Raw genomic sequence first — 26054 nt, 5'->3', positions numbered from 1 at the left:
GATAAATACAACTGCTGTCTCCTTTCCAATCTGCATGCCCTGTGATGCACATTTAATCTAATTTTTACTACTCTATGCTTAATATATAAAGCAGAGAGGGTTCTGCTACAGCAAGTAGCCTCAAGTCAAGTGGTCACTAAATATCCACATTGCTCTGGGCAAATGAAAAATAAATGAGCCTGGAAGCAAAATTAACAGCCCCAAACGCCCCCTGCTGCTCAATTTATGCAGTTATCTTTTGCACATATTCTTAATTATACATAAAAACTTTGATGTATGATGTGTGGTTTATGGGAACACTTCACTTTTGTTTAATTTTAAGGCTTTGCCCATGCTGCAAGATGTGGCTGTTATAAATAATGTGGTTTACTTCCATGAAAACCTAAGAGTATAAATATTGCATGGTCTATAAGGGAAGGAGGCTTGTGTCCTCTAATTAAAACGTGGTCTCTGCTCTACGGGGTGTAAAAAATGTTTCAAGTAAGTTGTTTCTGCAACAAAAACTAATAAAATAAAATACTGACGCATTAACAAACCAGGTGAAAATGGTGAACAAATGGTATTTGGGGCCATCAATGTAATAAAATGTGTCCATAAAATATTTTGTTTCTCTCAAGGAAGTCTAAAAGTCTTGGTAGCACACCGTAATTTTTTTTATAATTAAAAAGTTCTCTGGTCATGTCAAAAATATGTAAAATATACAAACAGCTATAAGGCAGAAATTATCAAACAAGAGTATCTTCTTTTATTAAAAACACAAATCAACACATCCATAAATAAATTTACAAATAAACTGTGTCAGAGTTTTGAACTCTTTATAAACTGTACATACAAAGTTAATTTGAAAATAAATATATTTTACTGGTTTAGTATTTTGACAAATGAGAAAAGAAACATGAGAAAAACGATCATTTATTGTAACAAATATCCTTAATGATGTCTAAAAAATGTAAGGAAATAAAAGTATGAACACATGGAACAGAGACACCTCTAATCAATGACAAGCTAGCTAGTAGAGCTTACCAGTGATAACTTGTTTCTAAGTATATACCACCAATACACAGTCAGAGTTAAGACTTATGCAAGGTTTGAGGTGTAACAGGATCTAAAGTTGAACCTAATTTTACAATTTTCTTTGGTTCTTGTCATCATTTAAATGACATTTTATTGTCATTTAAAAATCTGGTAATTAGGAAAATTGCTTTGTTGTTATGCAGTGTTTTAATGAATTCCAATCTAATCGAGTCATGAAACATAGAATATAATGACACGGGGTGGTGGATACAGAGCTTGTAAGCTAGAAGATGATCAGGAGGGTAAAACATTGTTATCTACTTTATTTCTGTAATGGTGAGTGAATAAAAAGAAAAACAGGCTGATGTGTAGCCTCCTCGCATCAGTTACTGACAAACATTCAATGCTGAGGGCTCTTGTTAGAGTTGTTTTTAAGGTAAGGTTTGACTTCAGAGCTTATTAAAAAAGTCCATATGATGCTACGTATAATTTCCCCTCCATTCTATTGCGTTTTGAAAGATTTTTTTGCTTGTAAAAGGAATGTTGTAAATCCAAAAATCATAAAAAAAAAAAAAAAAAAAATCTACCCCACTGAAGCCACTGCACCTAAACTTTCTGAAATATCTCATTTGTAGAGCAGCCTTGCCTTCCTGGGATCATAACACCTAACCCTAATCCCAAAGGCTTATTTGGCAAACCCTCAAGCAAAGAATTGGCTGTGGTTGCCACCTGATGTCTAACTTCTCTCTATGCACCTTAGAAAAAGGTGAAGGTTTTGCCAGAAAATGCGTCATTGACCAGTCAGTTCAGATTGGGCATTTTGGGATGTATTCGAGAGATGAGCTAGGATGGAGCATTGCAGACAGAAGGTGTTTTAGCAATATGCAAAATGAGAAAAATAATCACTAAAATAAAATAATGACTCTGTAAATGAGCCCTTTAAATCTAAAACTGCCACAAGTTTGAGTTTTAGAGTAACTGTATGGTTGAGTCATCGGTCCAACTCTTCTTCAAAAATAAAAAAAAGTGATTGTAAACAGTTTTCACAAAAAAAATCGTCCCTATGAAGATGCTAACTAGCCAGGTTACCATTGCCATCTTTAGAAGATGCACATAAGAGATTATAAATTACAAAAGGTAAAAGTTAAAATTACTTCTGCTAATAGAGGAAAAAATAATATGTTCACACAAGGGTTTCTGCGCATTTATAAGACTTTATGTGCAATAGGGGTTTGTGGAACAACTTTTTAACCACATTTAACCTGGTAAGAATTATAATGATGGACTCAGCAACTGTTTCGGTCTGATCTGAAAAACAGAGTCTCACATACAGTATGTACTGCAGTATATGTTGTATTTTCCTTTTTTCTGGTTAGAAAAACTACTTCGACTGTAGTTTAGTTTACATGCTTTAAACCAGTCATGGAAAAGTTACTGGAAAGCGTCTGATTGACTGATTACTTATTTATTTACTTTCTGAAGATTTTTAGATTTGCTTGGATTGTAAACGCGAAACCACATAGGTTCAGATGACTTTTTTTTAAGAACGTTGAAGAGTTCTGCAAGAAATCTCACTATTATATAAGTTTATTTACCCTTTGTTGCAATGCTTGAATAATTTACAGAGGTGTGCTTTATACTGCGTGAAGCTCCTTGACTTTTTAAAACACTTGACAAAATTGAGTTAATACTAGTCTGGAAAACATGCTGTTAGGTACACTTCACTCTACACTGTTTCATTAAAAATGTTCTTGTGATTTTGGTGATTGAACGTCCCCATAGGTGCAAAATAACATCTGTGGGAACATCATAAATTTTTTTTCAATTTTCCTTCTGAACTTTCCATCTTTGTATTTAATATTTCAAACTTTGCATTTTTTACCTTGATCTAAGTCAAATGAGAAGTATTAATGTGAATCAACATATCATGAACACTGCCTGAGTATTAAGAGGTACACTAGAAATACCGTAAACTGTAGATTTTCAAAGGAAAAAATCTAGCAAACACTTTTATTATTCTGTCCTGTCAAAGAAAGTAAATTACTGGAACAAAGTCCAGTGTTGCTCCAAGGTTCAATTAAAAGAACCAACAAATAGCTTCTCAGGGGCCAACTGAATGTCCTAACTTAGAAACCAGGTTAGACACAGATGACTCCGGACAAAACTGGAAATTTGGGCAGAGGTTCTCTTCATTACATTTGCTTTATAACATGAAGGAACCTCCTTTCTGGTTCAAGGTTATGTTTTTTCCTCCACAGGTTAAATAAAAACCAGAAACTCCTATGAGCTTATGTGAACAAACAAGCTGAGGCACTGTGAAGGCATCAGTACGATAGAACTCTCCACGGATTTCATCTCATCATCCAGAACTACACATGTAGTTTAAATTTCTTTACTCTGTTTTGAAGGTGTGACCTCCAGTGGTTGGTGTTGGATACCAGTAGCTGTTCCACCAAGTTCTGCATCCCAGATCCATCCAAACCCAAAAGATATTGGTCCATTTCCACTAAACAGTGTTTTCAGACAGTTTCTCATTCAGTCTTTTACTTGATGCCACTATCCAGGATGTGATAGTTGATTAGTGGTTAGGAAAGGATAGCAGGAACCCACTGTCTCCCACACAGGTTATCCATGCTGGCCGAGCGCTTCCTGGCAGCTCTTCGGACATCTTTATACTTGTCATCACAAAGCCTGGAAATAGCCTGCAGATAGGAGGACATAAAAGGTTTCAGCTGAGCTAATCCAGTCCATTTCTTTGGAATTCAGTCACAGATGAAGCTTCTTCTCATAGTGCTGTTCCCTTACATGGTACAATATAATACGGCATGGCTCCCTTTTTGTCCCTTGGTTTTCCATTCTTGATATTACCATAGAACTAATCCTATCCTATACTCTGTACCTCAGCCACAGTTCAAACTGTTTCAATCCAATAGTGATGTTTAGACATTGCAGTGTTGATTGGTTAGAGAATAAACACCTGTAGGTGTAAAAAAAACTCTTCAGTTGTACACATACTAATACAATTCCTTGTTTCGTAAAGTTGTTTAAAAAGCCAGGCGAATAATTCACGGATGTTTGAGCGCACAGATTGTAGACTATAAGCAAAACTAATTCAAACATGAGTGCGCTTATTGACCATGAGTTTGGATTTACAGATTGATTTTTTGTTTCTCCACTGATTTTACAGAGTTCTCAGCAGTCAGTTGTTACCATCACAAATTCTTTCAATATATAGTGACTTTGAAGAGCTACAAGAATACAAAAGAAATTAATTGCTAGGTACAAAAAGACAGAAACGACTGCTGGATTGCAGTTTGTCACCTCCAGCTTTTGGGCTTTTTCCCTGCTGAGTGGCTCCAGGGGGAAACTGAGGTTGTTGGATTCTGAGAGTGATCGCAGGTCGAAGTAGTACTTGGCGTAGACGCTGGACGGCACGTTGATGTTGAACTGGAGCAGCTCCAGAAACTGCCGCTCTAATTCATTCCTGTAAATAAATTGAAAATGAATACAATTTATTTATAAAATTTTGCGTATAGTCTTTACAATATCAGATTGAAGTGTCTGAAATTTCTCCTTTGAGGCGTTTGACCATCCTGGGCTACTTTCAATGGCAGTGCAACATGAAGGGTCTCCTGGAATATATCTAGTTATCGATTGTTCACTCTAAGGTAATGAAAACAAGCTGATTTTCCATTTCATGTAAAACTGGATTTATGCTTGCACGGCGTCTGCGTGCAGTCGGTTACAGCGTGGCTGATGCTGGTGAACGTGGGGGGCACGCAGCATTTTGGTATCATGTTGCAGTTTCTCCTCCTAACCTGAAGGTGGCAGCAGAGGTGGCATCGGCCAGTAAACTCACCAAGTCAGAGTTCTTTTGATGGTTCAATTCAGTTCAGGTACGCATTTTCTGTTTTAAAACAACAATGGCTTCCAGTATGGTTCAGTGTCTTTATTAGCTTGTGGAAGAAATAATTTGATCAGCCTCTTATCAACTTGATCCATTGGGTGTTGTTTTCTAATTCAGAGAGAAGATCCAGAAATCCGTAAACTTGTAATCCCAAATTGACCGATGATTAGAGAGTACGTCTGCGTAACCGTCAGGTCTGGAAGAGGTACACGTCGGGCCTCTGTGGAGCTACGCAGCACCTACGGCGTGACGCAGACGCCGTGCGAGTATAAATCCAGTTTAAGTCCTAAACTTTTGTGGACAGAAATCACTCACATGTCTTCCACTGTGATATCCTTGAGGATCTGGCAGTAATCGACGTTCCAGACGGCCTGGTCATCCCAGACCTTTGAGGCCAGCAGGATGGCCCCAAGAACAATCCTTTTCCAGTTTCCTGGACAGATGTCAATCTCTGCATAAGTCAGGAGTCGCTCCAAATACACCTGTACACCCACATTGAGAAGACATCATTATCAGGCTTGAAAGCATGAAAGCAGAACTTGATTTAAATGTTCATTAAATTCCTAAAGCATTTTTAAAAAGTCATAACTGGATAGTTTGAAACCTTTATTTCCATGACCTACAAGTTCTCAAAAAGGTGAACCATTTCGTTTGACTGGTATAAATGAATGACAATGGTTTTCAAACTTTTTCTACCGTGCCTCCATTTGGAGGAATAAACATATATATAAATATATATAACGTACAATAACTATATAACTTATAACTATGTAACTTACTACATTTACTGTTAAACCAAGAGCAAGATATCTGCCATTTCATCCCAGTTAGTGGAGAATGTTTCCAAGAGCCCAAGTTGTGAAAACATTCATTTGTCTGCAACATTTTGCCAATCCCATGTGCCCCCCCCCTCCCCCCCCCCCCCCCCCCCCCCCCCCCCCGTCATGTTGCTGTGCCCCCCGAATTTGAGACCCATTGTTATATTCTATTCTATTGTCATTTAGCAGATGCTTTTCTCCGAAGCGACTAATATCTGAAGGTGGTTAGATGTAACCACGTTTGTTAAGGGTTCATCCCCCTGTAGGATTTCAACTCAGGTCTTGCACATGGGAGACAGATGCCCTGACAACTGAGCTTTCCAGCCGCTATATGACATCCTACATTCATCTCAGAGTACCAACGACACACAGACACCATTGTATTCTGATGGATAGTCCCATCACCAATTTTCCTTACCTTTTGTTTTCTAGATTGATTGATTGACTGATTGATTGAAGTTTATTTGAGCATAATAACAAATAAAAACAAAAATAAAAATACATCACCAAAGATGAAAACAAAAAGTTCAAAAGGAGTGGGTGGAAGCAAAAGCTTATATAATCCCACCCCTGTAAATTACAACAATATTACAGCATATGTATATGTTAAACAATTTGGGGCTAAATAGTGATCCCTGGGGAACACCACAGGCAATCTCCACACAGCCAGACACATGATCTCCCACCTTCATAAACTGTTGTCTTTCAGACAAATAACTTGTAATCCAGCTCAGTGCCACTCCCCTAACTCCATGCAGTTGCAGTTTATTGAGAAGTATAGAATGATTTATGGTGTTAACTGCTTTTTTAAAATTTATGAATATAGCAATTGCATGTTTTCCTCAATCCAATGCATTATTTATTTCATCCATTGCTTCCATTAATGCAAATGATGTTGAACTCTTTGCTCTAAATCCATACTGACTGTAGTTCAGTGATTCATATTTATTCAGGAAGTTTTCTAGTCTTTTGTTAAAAAGTTTTTCTAGTATTTTTGAGAATGTGGGAGGAGTGACACTGGCTGGTAGTTTGTGTACTGATGCTTGTTCCCTTGCTTAAATATCGGTATTACTTTAGCTATTTTCATTTTCTGTGGGAATGAGCCAGTTTGGAATGATAAATTACAAATCTAAGTTAGTGGCTTTAAAATGCAATCAATAACTCTCTTTATCAATACCATATCAATACCATCAGAATCAGTTTGTTTGTTTTTACAGGTCATGACAACAGATTCCACCTCCAACTCATCCACCGCTGAGAGGAAGATTGAAGGAGGATTATTCCTTATCAATGATCCACTCACAGCGTCTTTTACATGATCTGGGATATTTGCTGCCAACTCTGGTCCAACATCAATAAAAAAAAAGTTATTCATTCCATTTACTACTTCCTTCATGTCATAATTATCACCACAGTTGTCAATGAAATACACTTGTTTCCACTGTCAAAGTCACACATGGTGTAAATTGTTAGAGTAAATAGGAAAGAAACCTCACCAGTGTGACGATGGCACATTCTGCGGTCAGCTGAGCAGCACTGAACAGTGTTCGGACAAACCGGTAGATCTGCTTCTGCTCAGGGTCGTGCTGGTTATAGTCCAGAGGAACCTCTGATTTCTGGATAAACAGACAGAAGGAAGAAAAGGGGAAGGACGTCAAATAGGTAGATATTTGGGGGGAAAAAGAAGAACAAGATAAGCAGTATGGCTGATGAGACTGAGAATTTTGTTTAAAATATACCCTGTGAAAAAATACCATTCTTACCCATGTATATGCAAAAAAAAGGGTTAACTACTCCAAGACACTGTCCAGCCAAATAAATATAAGCACATTAAACTGATTTCCAAATTAAGTGCAAAATGAATGAAATCTGATGTCTCACTGAAAGTGGGTGAAGCTTCTCATCGAAGATATCTAGTAGCATTCCTCCATTTGTGTCCCTGCAAGAAAAAAGACAACTTTTTATTATTATATAATTATATTTTACAATACACTCTGATTGCATCAACTGCATGAAGAAGCCAAACAGTATAAAAACAAGAGCACAAAATAGCATTAATCAGTTTTTTTTACATGTAAAAGCCAGTAAACATCTTAGCTATGGAGCTTTTTACATTGTAAAATCAAAACTACATATCAGAAATGCATCCAAGTAGACTTAAAATACCATGATCCAAACTATGCATTGTCTAAGTATGTTTACTTTTTCCAATCAATTTCTTGGATTTAATGCCATAATCTAAAACTGCATGTTTTTCTGTGCTTAAATCTCAAACTAGGCGGCATTTGAAAAACCTGCAATCCAAAATAAATTATGCAGAATGTGCAAATAAATGTGTAGCCTGCAGAAGAAACACTGCAGGCTATGTCAAATAAAAACATGTTATTATTGAGCTTAAAATCCTCACCTGTTTTTTATGTGGTAGTAAATTGCCAGAGCTACACTGTAAAAAGAACAAACAAAAAACATTTTTATATCTTCAGCAGAAAAGTGTGTGATTCTCATTAGATAAGGGAATTTTTTCCTGTGTTATTTTTGTGCTGCTTTCATGTTCCAACCATTTGATGGTGTATTTAAGGTTGGGTTGGCTGACGGTGTTGTCGTCTAGGAAGATGGTTGAACAGGAGCTGTATTTCCTTCTCCCTGTGCCATGCTACAAAAACACACACACACCCATTCACAGTGACTGTTATTAGAGTGAACATGTTTATGCCTGATGCACATAAAACCTGTCAGGGTGCCATCCTATATAGAGGAATATGAAGACATGTAACCTAGCATTTATCATTTTCTTCTGTATGCAGAAAAATGACAAAGGTGAAGTTCTTTAGACAAAAATCACTAAAGGATTATAAAATACCATCATTTTGATTTTGAGAAAAAAAAATGGTGGAACATACTCACATTATTGATGAAGAGGCTCTTTCGCTTCTCTCGCACTGTAAAAAAATAAAGGATTTATCAGTTGAATTAAAAAAATGATTTCCACTTTATGAGCAGCAGCACAAAGACAAACCCAGCAGTCACAAGCCTGAACAACATGCTGTTATCACAAGAAGCAAAACACCGCTCGCGCTGTTAATGGCAACTCACAAAAAGAGTCTGAAGTGTTGAGATGAGACTTAAAGAAATTGTTATACGGTGTAAATTAACACCAAGAAAGCATCAAAAGAGAGAAGCAAGTGGCCACTAGAGGGGTACATAAGTACACTACTCACCATTCCTGTAAGGCACCTCTGAAAAAAAAGGAACCAACAACCTTATTCCTGTTGCATCAGTCACTGATACAAAAAATGACTTTCATGCTTCACTTTTGCAGAAGTTTTGCTAAAGTCATGGTGATAAAAATCCAGATCACCAGAATTCCTTTAAGTGATCATACAGTAAACATTAGCAATGCCCCCCACCAGTCTGTTAATTCTTCCACATTCGGATTTAACTTCACTTTTCCTTTTGTTTTTTTTATTAGTACAGTTTAATAAAGGAGTGGCAAACAACCTGGTCAGGCCAGCAAAAAGGTCAAAACATGAATCTGGGAGCTTGATAGAAAATACCAAGAAAGGATAGATGAAACAAATGTCTCCGCTCGCTTTTCAGGATTTTTTGTTTGTTTGTTTGTTTGTTTGTTTGTTTGTTTTTCTTGGTATAATTTTGCTTTTTCCTGTAAAATATTTGTGGCTATTTAGCTTTTTAACAGTATTTCAACTATTCAAAGGATGCGGCACAGCATCATATGTTTTTGTAGTGATTACAGGCCAAGTAGGCTTGATTTAATTTGATTTGTACCAAAGCAAAATACTCAATTGGGGCAACTTTCAAACAGTGCCTCATGCATACCCAATAGAGCAGGGGCATTCGGGTTGTAGAAGGTACAAAGACAACATTTTAACAATCCATCTACAAGTGGCAAAAAAAAAAAATATTTATTTACAATTACTTTGTCAATTATTAATCATATATCACCAATAAATTCTCTGAATACAGAAGTCTATGAGCTTTTATGGGGAGCTAATCAGTCAAACATTAAGATGCAATCTAAACTCGGTACCCACAAGAAGCTAAAAGCTGAATTAAAAACACAAACAAAAGCATATTTGTCATATATTTATTAATTATTTTGATGCTGTCTTGCTTTGTTTCATACTGATACTCTAAACAAAAAGTTTAAGTAAAAGGCTGTCTAAGGTGCCAGGAAGCATGTTTATATGTTTTGTGTCAGAATATGCTTGAATTCCCTCCAACATAATGCTGAGGCTCTCTGTCAGATGCCTCAGGGCGACGGCATAATTTAGAATACATCAGCTGGCCACAAACAGCTCTGTCTACATTTCATGCACATTCATTAGGCTAGTGATAGCTAGGATAAAATCAGCCTTTTTGCACATTTTTAACCTCTATGTTCACTGGATTTTATTTTCTTTAGCTCATATATTAATGTAATGAGGGAAGTTGTGGCCTATATTGATTTAAAATGAAACCCATGTTATTATATTATCATGATTATTGGGCAAGAAATTAAATATCAAACATGGATGGAAATAGATAAACATGTCACAATTTTGTACATGGCTAACTAAAAATGTGTTTGTAAAAAAAATGCAGTAAAAGATGATGTTGAATCCGCAAGACGGGAGGAGTGGTACTGGAATATGTTGCTATCGTTCAGAATTACCTATTTGGATCTTATCAGGTAAAAGACTGACTAAAAAGCAACTCCTAGACCTGATGATAGCTTCTGGAAGATACATTTTTCAACCAGTGGTACAGGAAGAAGTATGATAGCAATGCAAAACAATGCTCCATCACTTGGCTGGCCAACAAAAACTTTAAACCCAGCCTTCATCTTCACCTGATATAAATTTTGTTCAAATTCATAGAGAGAAGGCAAAGTAGTCATTTTGTAAGCTGGAAAAATTTTTGTAATTTGAATAACTAATAATTATGCTCACTTGCATAATCTCTCAGACGATTAAACTTGTGGTTCTTTTGTTAAACACCAAGGTTTGAGGCAGAGTAATGTGTTCAACATTGTATTTCTATAACAATTAAATTATTCCAGATCAAAATAATGTGAGTCATAGTTATTGTTTAGTGCTTGGGATGTTAGCGCAGTCAAACTGAGCTAAATAAGGTCATTTTAATGTCTAACTTTGAACTATTATCAACTGAGCTGTCGTCAAATCTATTAAATGAAAGTGTCATTGTTATTATTTACTAAATTGGCTTAAATACTGCTTTTAAGTGGATGAAATTCACACATTGTTGATCCCTTAGACAAATTTTCATTGTTTTAATTCAGACTCTTGTACAATATGTCAAACAGCTACTTACCATCGTTCTGAGATTTGCTGAGAAATATAGTGCTGGCCCGCGGATGGTCCGATGGATTGTGCTCCATGTTCAGCTCTGTAAAAAAAAACATACAAGCTATGTTTATTCTTTTTGAGAGAAACTCAGAAAATATGAAGGCATGTTTGGTTTTAATATAAGTAGAGCAACATGCATGGTTTTCCGTATTATACAAGGAAATTTTGTATGAATTTACTGCCTTGCCAACTGAGCCGTTTCACTCTGTTGTAAAATTTTAAAACCTGTGTTTTGTTAACAGTTTAATTAGATAGCTGGAAAATTCCTGTCACATTAGCAACATCAGTCTGGGGGTGGCATTAGTTCAGCCAGCAAGTCATTTATTTAAATTTTTTCATGTATAAAGTGTTTTGTTTTAATTAGACAAGATGCAACTTTTTTCTAATATTTGTATTTCTTTGTGTGTTGCACTGAGGCTATACATAATTTTAATAGAAGCGTTTGGTTAATTAATTTATCTTCTGATTGTGGAATATAAATATCAGGTGGTGTCGCAAGTAAATGTAAACGTTTGGTACTAATGAAGGACTGAATCTGTCATGTTTTCTTTGAAATGTTGTTGCTAGATTTTTGTGTTGATTTCCTTGATGTGGCTGAGCTGATAAATGTTTTATATTTTGTTTTGCACATGACCTTTAACTATCTTTTGCAATATGTCATGCTCCTTTCTATTGCATGAAAGTTGTTGGATGAGCATATAGTGAACACATGGGTAAGCTCCACCTTACTCTATTTTGGCCGATGGGCTTTTGACATGACTCTACTCAACTTCTAATGAACTCTGTTCACCTGCCTTAAATTGTCTATAATTATCTGCCCATTTGCTGTGTTCACTTGTGATTCTGATGACGACACAGAAAGTGTTAAAACATTAGTCTCCTTGTTTGCACAATAAAGCTGTAAATTCATCAGTGAGCTGCAGCTTTTTCTCCTTTTTGCAAGTTTGATGTCCTTCAGCTGATACAGCCTTTTGGAAGAAATGTAGAGTACTTTGTTTTTACAGAGTATGCCTCTCAGCTGTTAGGTTGTATGCTATATATCCTGCTCCATGCCAAAAATAACACAACATGAAACTGATAAAAGGGATTTATAAATGTTTACCTCTTTGTGTTTAATGCCTTAAAAAGGTTTTAAAATACTTTCTTGAAAACACAAGCTTTCCCCCTTTAAGGCAAAAGCTCCTTGCCTTCCTTCTGTCAGGCTGTGTGCTTTCCTTTTGTTTCTTTGCACTCACATTCAGGCATGACTCATTTCCATCCAGACTTAATCTGAAGGCCTGAGCCACAGATATATCATACAAGGAAAGCCCCCTTATAATACAAGAGAAAAAAGCCTAAACCTCCTTGTAGCCATTTTTCTCTGTAAATAACAGCTGCTTTGATAACACAGAAAACTGTCTCCATACAGGTCTTTTTGTTTTTCCCCACAATGAGCAATGCTAAAAACAAAACCTGATATTCCAAACCATATGTGTTCAAATAATCAGCTTGATGTTGCAGAAGTGCACCATAAATAACATTATAAATGACAAAAGAGTAACCTTAGCTTTCATAAATTACTTCAGTACAAAAATCTGTACAAAAAAAACCTCCTGGCTCCTCCTATGGACATAAAAGATCCAGATAAAAGTCGAAACAATTATTGCAGTGGGAGAGCAACAAGGTCGATCATCCATCTCAGTCCCAGCTGCTGCCATAGGATGCCTGAGATTAAACTGAGAACAGCACTGCTGTTTGCAAACAGGAATGTAACAATCACTTCCACTGAATGTTCCAATAGCTGTATTTACTTCAGTCATGGCAGTTTTGTTTCCATTCAACCAAAAATACCTTTACTCCATAGAAAATTCAGTAAAAACAGTTTGCATTAATAAAAATATTATTCATCATTCCCATGTCAAGGTATTTTGTTTCTAAAGATTATGGAAGTAACAATTATAAGTCCCAGTTTGCAATGAACTTGATAAAGAGATGGTGAGAAAATTGCTTTATTTAAAATAGCAGTATAAGGCGCTAACCTTGGTGCAAGACAAGAACTCTTCTACTTTAACTCCTCTATGAAACAGTAAAAACCTGGACATCTTTGTTTAAGTAAGAAAATCAGAGGTTCTTTAAAGGTCACTCTAATATTTTATCCATTAATGATTCAAACTTGCAAACACAATCATAACAAAAGCTTAATAAAACCATTAAACTGGGCTAGCAAAGATGAATGTTTGTGCACACTGATATTTATAGGTGTTTATCCCAAGACAGCCAAAGATTGGACTAATCAACTAATTTTATCATCCACATGCTTTAGAGTAATGTTTGTTAAACTAATAAATGTTAACCACACTGCTCCAGAATCCACAAGATCTAAATCTGTTTCCCTTTCTGCTATTTTCAGGTCCAAAACCTGTGGCCTCAGCATCACACCAGGATGAACGAACTCATTAGACTTGTGTTGGATTAGCACTTTATGCAACAGTAATCAGACGAATCCCCGCGTCCAGCACATTTCAACAAGTTCACAAATTCATCAGTTCTTAAACTGCATGAGCTGCTTTTCGTTGTGATTGAGATGACTGGCCCCGAAGGAGCTGAAAATGTTCCAAATCAGCAAAGAAGTGGATCACAAAAAAACCACACAGAGACCTCGTGTCCTGCCAGTGGATATCTGGCAAGCAGCCATGTGACAAAGCTAAATGATGGCCAATTCTGCAAATAAATAGTTTTGGGTCACAGTTGGCAATCCTCCTTTTGGGGGATTATTTTTAAAATCAGGCCATGATGTAGAAGAGCTGCAAGCTCAATTTGTGATACTAAACTCTCCACATTTTAGACACAGCCCTCATTGTTATGCTGTCAACATGCTGCAGACAGCATGGCTGATTCAGATTTTTAGAAATTTTATTTAGTCACATGAATAAGTTTAACCTCCATGAATGTGTCAAATACATGATGTACGTGTCAAATAAGAGTCAGTGTAAATGCTAGTCACACACAGCTCGCTCAGCTTTGCACTGATGTGTGCTGAGAGCGAGCTTTGATGGCACCGTCATGAATCTTTCAAGATGACTTAAAGGGCCTAAAAGGCAGAATTGTTAATTGTCAGTGGGCATAAACAGTATAAATGGCTTTAAATGCTGATTTTAATGGAGCATTTTCAACAATATCAATATTCATTTGTCTACATTATAATATATATACATATATATCAAATCTATCATTATCCAAGTGCAAATTCCTGGTATCTACAGGCCTTTAACAATCTACTTTTTTTCTTGCAGCTTATGTAAATACCCATCAGTTCCCAAAAGATGGCAGCTTTGTGCATTTTTTTTTATTTATTTTAAGTATTACTGAATAAATCTCATAGGATCTGTCCTTGTAGGTCAACCTGCTGAAGTTCCCAGTGCACAACAGCTGGTGTCAAGTGCAGATACGTGATATTCATCACCTCAAGTAAACTTTAACGAAGACCTGTGTTGGGCTCGGTGCACTGAAACAGGAGGAGCTGCCTAACCTATCATCTGGCAAACCTACCTGTCTGCTTTCCTGCTCTTGCATAATGAATTAACAACAAAACCCACCCTGCTCTTAAAAGCCCAGTCGATTATAGCACTATAGTGTTCCCAGCATCATGTTTTTCACTTCTTTCTATAACCCTTGTTGAATAAATGTATCAAAACTTGTAACTGAGTAAAACATATCCCCTAGTGGACAATTTTATCAAACTATCAAGAGTTAATGCACCACTGGAAATCTGCTTCTGACAGTAAGATGCAGCATATCCTCGAATGTGGCAGTCTCAGCAGTACAATGCTGCTATCAGTTACCACAAGCTTTGCTTTAAGGACACATTAATCCCATTTGATTTCCCAATTCTTTAATTTGGCTCTCGCATCCTTCAGGGTTTTAGCAGATTTTCAGATGAGGAAGCTGAGTCCAATAACAAAGAAGAAAAATCTATTTTCTTCAGTGGCCTGCAGAGTAAGACACAAGAAAATCTGCAGGCCACAAAACTTCTCATTTCTCCAAGACAAGACAAAAGATGCAATCTTAAACCTTCAGTATGCTGTGTTGGTTTAGATTGTCACTCATCCAGGTCATGGTAATCCTAAAAGCTTGAATAAAAGCAGACAGACTCATCCAAAAGGTTTTTACAGTCATCTGAACTGAACCACATTTTACCAGATAGCCATATATTATGCTCAGGATGCCATTTTGCTTATTTACATTTATCTAATAAAGGAAACCTTTAAAAAATCAAACAAATCAAGGCTACCTTAAAACAGAGTAAGTAAATGGCCCATCTAGGATCTTAGTTGGATATTTTGTCTTGACAACCAAAACAGTGTTAAAAGGACAGTGGATAATGTGTTGTGTTTTACTAGATGCTGACCACATCAACATTAAAAATGGCTATTACAGTCACAAACTGAATGCATTTCTAAATGAATTTCTACTCGCTTTTTTTTTTTTTTTTTTTGGCAGTTTTTGGTAAGAATATTTACATCCCAACAGCTGCTATTCCCCCTGGGAAAAGTTTGTGTAACATTTATTATGTGCACTGTTATGAATGTCGTCCCAGTGTTATTGTTGGTGTCCATGGTAGCGTGAACACTGATTCTCTCCCATGCAGTCAATGAACATGCTCACTGTTCAGTCATGCGTGTTAATCCTTGGTGGTTTCACGTTTTGAGGAGGATTTGGACCTCTTTGAATGTTTGTCATGCTAAACGTACAGTTTGCTGTGTAAAAATCACCACTGACGCTGCTTTCAAGCAAAAATATATTAAAAAAAAAGCTTCACTAATCTCTGCTTAATTTTAATAAAAAAGGATATAAGACTTCACTTTTCTAGGCTCTGATTGCAGGTTGTAGAATTAATTGCATGATCAAAATTAAAGCTGACTGCAGTCATGTTACACAGTCCTTATATGTATACAATGAGAGAAGGAAGTAATAATTCCCACTTGTTTTCACACCATCTAAAGATTTGACTGCAGTTTTTATCGTGATATCTCTTCATTTCGGAGAGTCAAATAACTTAAATACAGGATTTTTTTTTCTTTATCTTTTGACAACAATGATGCCAACACCACAGATCTAAAAATATAATTACATATCCATGACCCAGGTCACTTATTTATATATATTTAATGATTAGATCAAATAAATATAAATTTTTGCAATTACTTAAAGTGTCATGACTTATGACAAAAGCATGTTGCTAATGGCAGATCTTTTAGAGGAGACGGCGCCCCATTACTCCAATGAAAAATCCAGTAAGAATTGCTAATTGGCAACAACTGCCTACTTTGTAAAACAGAAAATGGAGTTTAAGCCGTGTCCACTGGTGTTAAGGGAGACTAAAATGCATGTTTTTAAAAGCCAGGTCCAAAAGTAAATAAATCTGAAAGCAACACTGTTTTATTTCTGTGTTTACAACACATCAGCATCTCTCAAACTGATGATGCTATAGCCCCACCTCTCCCTTCACCCGCATGAACAAACACCAACAGCTACAACAATGGCAGGTTATATTTATCTTTAAATTCTGGTCATTATCTTTTTTTATGTCTTGCAGCTGTACATATCCTATATGCTTGTATATTAAACTTGTATCAATGTTATTTTAGCGTTTCTAATTTCCTGGGAAAATCTTTAAAAGAATTGATCCTGTACTTGGGGGCATAAATTAGTCTAGCATCCAATGAAGAAGCAGAGCTGACATAGAAAGGTGAGTGGCCCTAGTGGAGCTGGCCAATCAGAAAAAACTGGGCCTCTCAGTGGGGCTTCTGTTTGTACAAGAAACTCTAAACATGCAGATGCAAACAGGACTCTGCACGCCATTTCATAGGGAGCTTCAGAGGATTTGTCACAACAACTGGGATTTTCATATACAATGGAACCATGTTTCAAATTTATCAGAAAACAACCAAAAGTATTTAGTGCGTAATCTGTTTTCTCATGATGACTGCCCTCTGATATATTTATCCCAGCTACCAGAAGTATGAACAACTAAATTTCTGGACATTCAGATAATTCATGCCTGAATGTGATGGATCCTACCTAACAAAAACATAGGTTAGTAGGAGATAGATAGCATCAGGCTACATAAATCAGGCTGATTCTTCAGTCCTACAGGTTCTTACCCAGAAGGATGTCATTCTAACTCCCTTTATAGGCTACTGTGTCAGCACAAACGATTATGGTTCTGTTACGACCACGTTAAACAAACAGGACCTGCACACACGCTGCATGTGGCCTCATATTCCTGGGAGAAAATGGGAGAGCTGCCTGAGAAAACACTGATAACAAGCTTCCAAGCTACACGTAGACTCACATCACTGCTGCCATAAATACAGCCCACTGTTTGTAATACAATGGCAAAAAAAGGAAAAAAACTAGTCAAACTTGTCAGCTGTTTTTGAACAATAATAGGGAGTTATTTTGGTATTATTGCATATAGTTTAAAAATCTCTTTTTTTTATTAAAATGAAAATGATTGTTACTGCTTTTTTTTCTAAAAACAAGATCATGTTGACTGAACTGTTGATAATATTTCCATGAGTATATCGTGTCAGAAAATGTTCAAACATTTATTTCCAAGAGCAAAAAGTGCTGACCTTGGATGCCTTGTTTAGCTAACTCAAATATTTTGAGTTTCCTGTCACTGATAAATAGAAACCAGAATATATTCACAGGGAAGAAGCTGAAACTTTTTTTTCTAAAATATTATGCAAAGGTTTTAAAAAGTTGAAGATTTCTATGAGAATAACATAATAATCTAAAATTTGACAACTGATGATATACATTTTAGGCACTCCTCTGATGAAGAAAACAATGTGCTGTTAGGATGGTCTTTAGTCTGTCTGATTCAACTCTCAGTAAGATGAAAAGATATTTTTTTTCAAACTAAAAGAAATGTTAGTTCAGTTTGTGCTGAGACATGAAGGAGATTCTCATTTCTGTCACCTTTCTTTAAAGTAAGGTGTTACAGTACTAAGAAATCTGAAAGCTGTTACACTCCTGATAAAAAAAAAATAAACAGCAGAGATAATAATAAGTCATAATGGGAGATATGAGGTTATACTAACCCCCCACCTCCAGTCATTAAATCAGCATTTCCTCCTTGTTGGATGGGGTCAGTCACAAGGTAACATCAGATGACTCAGCCTGAAAGTGCTTTTGATTTTTGATCATTTGATCTGTAAGATCTAGTACTTATTTATTTAAATCAAATTGTTTTTAGAGTGTTTTCTGCCTCCACAGCTCATCAAAGCCAGCTTGCCTTTCTGAAGTGATAATTAGTGTGATGAGGTGGTCTTGGTGCGTACCGGCGAGTAAATTACGCTTATTACTGGTCAATAAATCAAACAGGGATCTCTCCTGCTAAAAGATCTTAAATTAAATCATTTATCTACTTCAAAGGGACAAGAAAGGAGTAAGAGACTATTTTCTGGTCTCTGTTCATCAATTTGAATGCCTTCGACAATATTTCCTAATCTCGCCATTTAAACTGAATACATGTTGAAAACACACTCGGCTGAACCAGTGAAACTCGACTGCTGCTGTAACAATAGAAACATAGCAAAGTTGGGATGCAAGTGAGTCTAACTTCAAGCCCTCACCGTGAGAGTAGAAGTAGTATTGCTGCCAAAGAGATTCTGCATATATAGATAAATGATTACATGTCTTTATCTTATTTTTATGCACCTTTGTCAAGTCTTTGTAGCCAACAAATTAGACACCTGAACAAGTGTAAGCCTCTGCATTACAGTACAATACATAAAGTTTAATAGTAACCCACATGCAGTAAAACAAACTAGTTTTCAGCACAAATGTAGCAAGTGTCAATCCAGTTATTACTAAACTGCCTATCACCACACAAGGTTCCCCAGCTAAACAAAATTAGCACCAACTCCCCACTCACTGTACCTAAATATAAGAGAATCAGCTGATGAGTCTCAGAAAAAAAAAGTGTCATTAAAGACTAACACAGTTGGCTTTGTGGGAAAAAACAGGAAAAAAAAACAGATCATATGACTGCTTTGTCTCTTGTTCTCACTCTCTTCATCCATCTTCCACAGACAGAGTTGCTGTCTGTCTTTATCCAGATGGCCTCCTTTGTAACTGCATACTGTACATAACATCTTTGTTTACATCTGAGCAGTACTGCAGATTACTGTAAGCCCTTGACTTTGTTGACTGGAATTGAAAAATATTAATAACTATTACATACTGGGGTTCTGAACTGGTTTTGTTGTATTTTGGGTTTGTTTAGTTTGGTTCTTGCTCTTCTGTCCCAGGTCTTGTTTCATTTCCTCAGTCTCTGCTTTGGTTTTTAGTTGCTTTCTTAAGTTCAGGTTGGGGTTTCTGCGTTTCCTCTGGCAGTGATTGCTTTCTTTTTATTCTGTCTTCCTCTTTTATTCTGCTGTTTGCCTCATCATGTTTTCTGTTAAACGTACTTTCTGTTTAAAGGTGATTCCAGATTTTTAGTTACTGATTGCCTGCTCTTTGTTTTTAATCTTTTCCCTCAGTTTAAATACACCAGGTGTTTCTTTTGTCATTGTCAAATTTATTTCCATGGCACATTTAAAAACAACAACAGTTGACCAAAGTGCTTCACCATTACACCAACAATCATAAAATAGCAAATAAAATAAAACTAAAAAATAAAACACTGTTTAGTGTCTTATATTCAATCAGTTGTAGACAAGAGAAAATCAGATCTTTGAGATTATCAGCAGCATGTAGCTTCTCCTGTGTTAACCTTTTGTTTGAATCTAGTTTTGTTGCTAGTGTCTCCTGCCGTTGGGATTTTGGTCATATATACCGGCAAAACTGCTGTTTTCATTCATTCTTGTGCACTTTTCACATGTTTCTATCAAAAGCCGCAATTACCTCAAATAAAAGAATTTTTTTTTTTTTTTAAATGTTGGTTTCTGTCAAAATTGTGCAGCATTTCTCTGGATAGGTTTCTGACAATGAATTGAGATTTTTGTATTTTCTGACCCTAACACACTACAATAAAAAACACTGGCGTATCTCAAATGTAGTAATTGATCTTTCAAATAATGAGCATACGGGAATGAGCATATGTTTTATTTCTGTTATATTTTATCAAGTGCAGCACATGTTTACATATAAGTATGTCTACATGTACCACACATACACTTATCCTGTGTGACTGGATTGTATTTGACTGTTTTTATTTATCTATAGTGTTTGTGTTTTATCTCATATTCTTTAAACTACACTCTAATCACGTGCACTTGAAATATTCACTTTAACTCTCAAACTTCATACAATAATCATTACAACAGGTTTGCACTCTTTTTATGTCTGTACCTTGTTATTATATATTGTTGAAGTTTGTCTGGCCTGCCAAGTTATAACAGATGTAAATTACCCGTCATGCTAACTTATTTTTTTTTTACTTATGTTAATTAATGTGCATGTTCCTTATTAAATAAATTAGTAAATAAAATATGTTCAATGCTAATCTCTACTTCTTTCATTCAACACCAAACAGCTCTAAAGGATGGCTGCACACACAGACAGAAGTCTAAAATGAAGCAAAAACATGCTGCAATGTCACTAAACAGCTCCAAGACTAAAATCCCCAAAGTGACATAACAGTCCACACTGACACAGATACAACGATCTGCTGCTGAGTTTAAATTGATGTTTTAATCAAACTGAATTTCTAAGGAAGATTTGACAGTTATAGAAAAAAAAAACACCCGAGAGTAATGTAACATAATTTTCTCTCTGAGTTCACCGAGGGTTTATCTCAGTTAATTAACTACTGCCTGCAGGAAAGCATTTCATTAATTACTCCAAAACCAAACCTGTGGACTTCACCTGTTCTAATACAGTAATGAAGCATGGAAACATAATTTTATTTAATAAATAATCAACAATGGTTCCCATGTTAGACCCCAGTAAAATGCAAGGCACATCCTAACACACATTTGTCTAATTCCTGCAAATGTCTCTAAATACAAGTGGGATTAAAACAGCAGGGCAATCAGGCAGCATTTAAAGCTTTTGAATGAGGACATGATCGTTCTCTTATGTAAAGAACAGAAAAATCCACAGATAAGAATTACTGCCAAGAGTCTGCAGTTTATTTGGAGGTAAATTAAGAAAAAAAATATTAAAAAACATATTTCTTCTGCGGTATTATGAATTATTTGTTAGCCAGATCCACACAGCATCAGCAAAGGCAATGCTCATTATTTTTTGTTCAAAACAACTACACTTTTTTCAAACTTAGGGTTTGAGTCTGTTATCCAGAAAGATCAGGCAATCTGAGAAAGTCGCTAATTATCTAAACTTAAAGATATTATTCTGTGATTTCTCAGTCTAAGATTTATTTTTCCTTGTATTTGGGTTTAAAATAATGATACCAACATTAATATTTATGATTGGACTCACACTGGTTCATGACTGGCAACTGCTGAACAGCTACATTGTCATATGACAGAGCAAACATCTTCAGCTAAGTTAAAGTTCTTGTATTTGTTGGCTCACACAGTAGTAAGCATCTGTCAACGCTGAAAAAAGGAAAACTCTCACCCTGAAATCCTATGGGAAATGAGTTGTTGCCGGAAGGCAATGCTCTGCATGAGTAACAGCAGAGGCAGCAGCCCTGGGAGGAGCAGGGTAATGTTACAGAGCTAATATATGAAACACCTTCACTTTGCTGTTTATCCCGTCTCAAACCGTGGCAGGAAAATTTTGCAAACACTGATCTCTCTCAAATTCAAAATCTCTTATCAAATCATTCAAAAATCCACTCTGGGCATGTGGAAATAATGCGAACAGCTCACCCGCTGTATGTCTAAGTTCATGTCTAAAATAAATGATCAGATCTGATTAGATTTTATCTGCCACACTTTTCAAATAACGCACCTGTCGTAAGGGATGTTGCAAACGTTACCAGAGGAAGATACTTTCCATATTACTGTCATTCACTTAAAAATAGTCTAAACCTGCAAATATAAGCAGTTTTACTTTGCTGCAGGCATTTTATAAGTTAAATGCAGCTGTGTAGTGCCTGCTAGTCAGGGTCTTCAATATTTTACACCCAGCTAGGTGAAAAGATTTGGCCCTGGCTGAAAGATCCTGGAGAATTATTTAAATAATCATAAAAAAGTAATAGGGGGTAGGCTTCAAAACGATTTTCCATTCTTTTTCAGACCACAATAATTTAAAGAAATGATTAAAAGAAGAGTTTTTATTTTGTTTCTAAGTTGTTTTGTTGGTAGTGTTTTGTTTTTAAGTGTGAACTTCTATTTCTTGTTTTTCTTTTCTTCTTGTTTTACTTTTTTTTTTTTCTTTTATGTTAGAAAAAGGTACACTTTCAAATAGGGATATACTCCGTGTGGACATAGCACAAGATGGCTTATATGTGTTGAATGTACTGCAGCACAGCAGACTCCACCTAACACATTTTGCCATGCCCAAAAAACAGCCCACTTAAGAGGGGACACATGATGTTGTGAAAGGAGCATGTCATGCTCTAAATTGAGGCGTTAATTCTCTGCACTCATCTCTCCCTCGTGACCTCTTCTATCTGCTCAGACACAGGCTCACAGCTGCCAGTCTGGGCATTTCTTTGACAGTGGGAGGGAGGGTGTATGAAGATTTTGGTTTTTTTTTTTTTCATTTTCTTCTGATAATGCACATTCTAATGAAGCCCACTAATCTCCATCATTCTGTGAATTCATAACAGACCGAACACATTAGACACGCTCCGTTCTTCAATCGCCACGCCACCGAGACAGACGGCCTCTCAGCACGAGCCATCTTTATCCTCATCAAGAGGTGTCAGGTGACTCTGAATCTCCTTCATGTCCCTTTCTCTGCTCTGAAAGCTCCTGGCTCTATTGTGCATCCTATTAAAGCAGTAATGCAATGCATTTTAAGGAGGAAAAAGAAAATGTATCCAAGCATTATATATATATATGTATATATATATATATATATATATATATATATATATATATATATATATATATATATATGTACACACTTTGTTTTTCATTTTTATACAATGCTGTTTTCAGGAATCTCATAACAGCCCTGCTGAAGGGAAATAATGAAGCAATAATAATAAAACTAACCCAGTGGAACACAAAGCACGCCATAAATGGTGTGCATAAACTAAGTTTACTTTAGGAAATAACAGAACTGATCAGCACAAAGCCGGGGTCTCCAGAAAAACTTACATGCCTCCAAATTTTTTCATTCGTGAAAATCAGAACTTTTCTCTAAAAAGGACCAAAATGCCACTTTTTTACATTTAAGGATACAGTAATTGGGTTCGTTTACATGACCATTAAAATCTAATAACTGGGAGTAAATTGATCATTGTAAAAATCACATTTACATGCACTTCTGCAATGCACGATTTAAAAATCCTTGGACATGTTCTAGTCCATTATCAGATTTCTTTAGGAGTATATTCATACATACATACGTAGTGACATTCAAAGTCTTTGTTGAACATGGTGGGGCCCACAGTCTTAGCATTGGATGCTAATATAAGAGCTAATAAGCTATAAAACAGACTACAAATTAATGTTTTACTTGATTTATACTCCAACTTCTTACAGCTGCACATTTTTTTTATTATTTTTTCAGCTCACATTGTGACACTGTGACTTTTAACAGAAGACGTTGAAAAGATGAAAGCGACGCACAAAGACATCGGCGTATTGGGGGAAAATCTAGGTGTCTTCATCCAATTTCAGATAACTGCCATTATCCTATACAGGACATCAGATTATGCTTTATATATGATTACTTGAATTATCTGATAACTCCAGAAATCAGGTAATGATCAGATTTTTAGTGTGCATGTAAACGGGCTCATTGTTTTCATTTTAAACCTTTCTGGTGGAAGAAGGTTTTCTGGGGGCAATGGACACATCTAAGGCTGGATTAGGTTGTAATGTGCCAGGATATTTGTGTATGACTGCCTGAAACATGTTCCTGGACCCATTGGTTGAGACAACCCATCTATAGGCAGCTGTAAACATGCCATCAGAATTTATGGTGTCATGCTCAACAGAAAGACCTGGTCAGGGTCCAATGTGTGTTTAATTAAGTCTGTTTTTTAATGTAAGGGTAAAAACGTATGCCCCTCTAACAACAGACAGACTAATCTGACTTCTTGAGCAAGTTAATAAAGGAAAACAAAAGAAGAATTTACCTGGGAAAATCTGATTTCATAAAGCATTCATGTATATAACTATTGCCATGCAGTTTAGTTTGGGCTGCAAACCAGTTAGCAGCACTTAGAAGTGCACATCACAAAGAGTACTCATATGATTATATCCTATTATTACCGCCTCATCTAAGCCCTCAGATCCAAAGCTTAAGAGAAAATTTACGGATATTGGGAAGATATCCAGAAATGACATGAAATTTCATCGAGCAGAGAAAGCGACAGTATGTTTCATAGAAAAGGAGGATGGACTTGAACAGTTTGTGCGAAAATCCATTTTTATGAAATCATTGGCTGAAAATAGGCAGTCCATTTAGAAGACACTTTCCAGAGTGAATGGGTCAATTGTAATGCATATTAGCATGTATCAGTGGAGAGAGGGGGGTGGTGAGGGGGGGGCTGCGTTCCACAGTTACAGCTCCTTTCATGCACAAGCTGAAAACAAAGAGCAACACAAAGGAGACTGCCCTCATGAACAGGATGTTGTCTCCATATCTTTCCACGTGAGACAGAACATGCTTACATCTCTGTCCCATGTGTCCTGCTGCTCTCATGCCTGTTACATCTCTGCCTTTTTACTCCATATCACGGCGAGATGAGGAGCTGGAACTGAGGGGTCCTCTGGCAAAGCTGCCAGAAATGTGCAGATTTTGTAGAGATCATTGGAGAGGTTTAAAAGGTTGAAAAACATCTCATGTTGAAGGTTGTTATGAGCTTATTTTTGCCTTTGGATTAGCCTAAATGGTATTGACAGGCTGTGATATGCTGACTGTAAAGCTTTGTTCTTATTTGTTATTTTCATTTAGTTGTATCCCCTTGTGATCTTACATGCACTGTTGCCAGTGCATGTTTTCTATGTTTTCAATGTTTAGTTTATTCTTAATTTATCCCTTCAGTTTTCACCATCTTTATAAACAATTTATCCCAAAACCAATAAAAAAGTGCTGGCAAGTAACTTTGAGCAATGACAGTCTTAACAGTGATGAATTTACCATCAACGTTCTCCCTGTCGCTGATGTGCTGCAGATTGCATCCAGTCTCCTCCCTGCTCAGATCCGAATCTTGGTGGTACGATTCCAGCCTCGAGTGGGCATTTCTGCGGAGCTTGGGGCTACCAGACACGCAGCAAGAGGTCGTGCTCCCCATCGTCCCCCCCTTTTAACAACCCTGTAGTCCGGTAGGGAGAGGGTGTATAAATGATCGTTTAATGCGCTGAAACGACCGCACCAAGCTGGTCAACATGGATCACCAGAGCGCACCGGGAGCATCCATGGCAGCGCCCGGAGATCCTGTCCACAGAGAAGCTGTCACGGAGGAGAGATGTGTCACTTCGAGTCGATGTAGGCTAAACAACGGGCCGACATCCCAGGCGTCGTAAAACCGCACGCATTTTGTGCGTGGAGGAGAAAGCGGCGGACGCACCGTGCGCGTGGACCGGTGTTGGGGCTGGATGTCAGCGCTACGGACCGATGGGGAGGGCTGCAAATCCCGAGAAGAAGTTCCGGTTCAAGTGGGTGGGGACGAATGAAGAGGCAAAGAGAGACAGACATTGAATTATTTATGACTTGTTGATAACAGGCTTGTACCTATTTTCTTACGTCGTTGACATTGATAGATAAAACTAAAGCCTAAAAGCGTGCAGATTATATGAAAAAGGCGAAAAAAAAACTGCAAACGTGCATTCCCATAGCCATAGGACAAATTATTCAGCCATATTA

The 26054-nt window shown here is 36.7% G+C and overlaps 1 protein-coding gene across 3 annotated transcripts; it reads right to left on the bottom strand.

Moving 5' to 3' along the window:
• Positions 1–1453: 1453 nt before the first annotated feature.
• On the bottom strand, positions 1454–26054 carry LOC121644615 (cyclin-Y-like). Of its 3 annotated transcripts, XM_041992691.1 has the most exons (11): positions 25329–26053; positions 11071–11145; positions 8958–8975; positions 8644–8678; positions 8298–8392; positions 8147–8182; positions 7621–7678; positions 7236–7355; positions 5237–5403; positions 4336–4498; positions 1454–3716 (listed from the first exon to the last, which is right to left on the bottom strand). In XM_041992691.1, the coding sequence occupies exons 1-11, from the start codon at positions 25480–25482 to the stop codon at positions 3600–3602; spliced, it is 1038 nt and encodes a 345-aa protein (XP_041848625.1). In that variant the 5' UTR covers positions 25483–26053; the 3' UTR covers positions 1454–3599. The 3 variants fall into 3 exon arrangements, with proteins under 3 accessions (XP_041848625.1, XP_041848626.1, XP_041848627.1); XM_041992692.1 differs by lacking the exon at positions 8958–8975 and having other exon boundaries at positions 25329–26054; XM_041992693.1 differs by lacking the exon at positions 25329–26053 and having other exon boundaries at positions 8958–8973; positions 11071–11146.

The sequence above is a fragment of the Melanotaenia boesemani genome, chromosome 8, assembly GCF_017639745.1.
Source record: "Melanotaenia boesemani isolate fMelBoe1 chromosome 8, fMelBoe1.pri, whole genome shotgun sequence".
Lineage (NCBI taxonomy): Eukaryota > Metazoa > Chordata > Actinopteri > Atheriniformes > Melanotaeniidae > Melanotaenia > Melanotaenia boesemani.
This window is presented reverse-complemented; position numbering and strand designations above follow the sequence as displayed.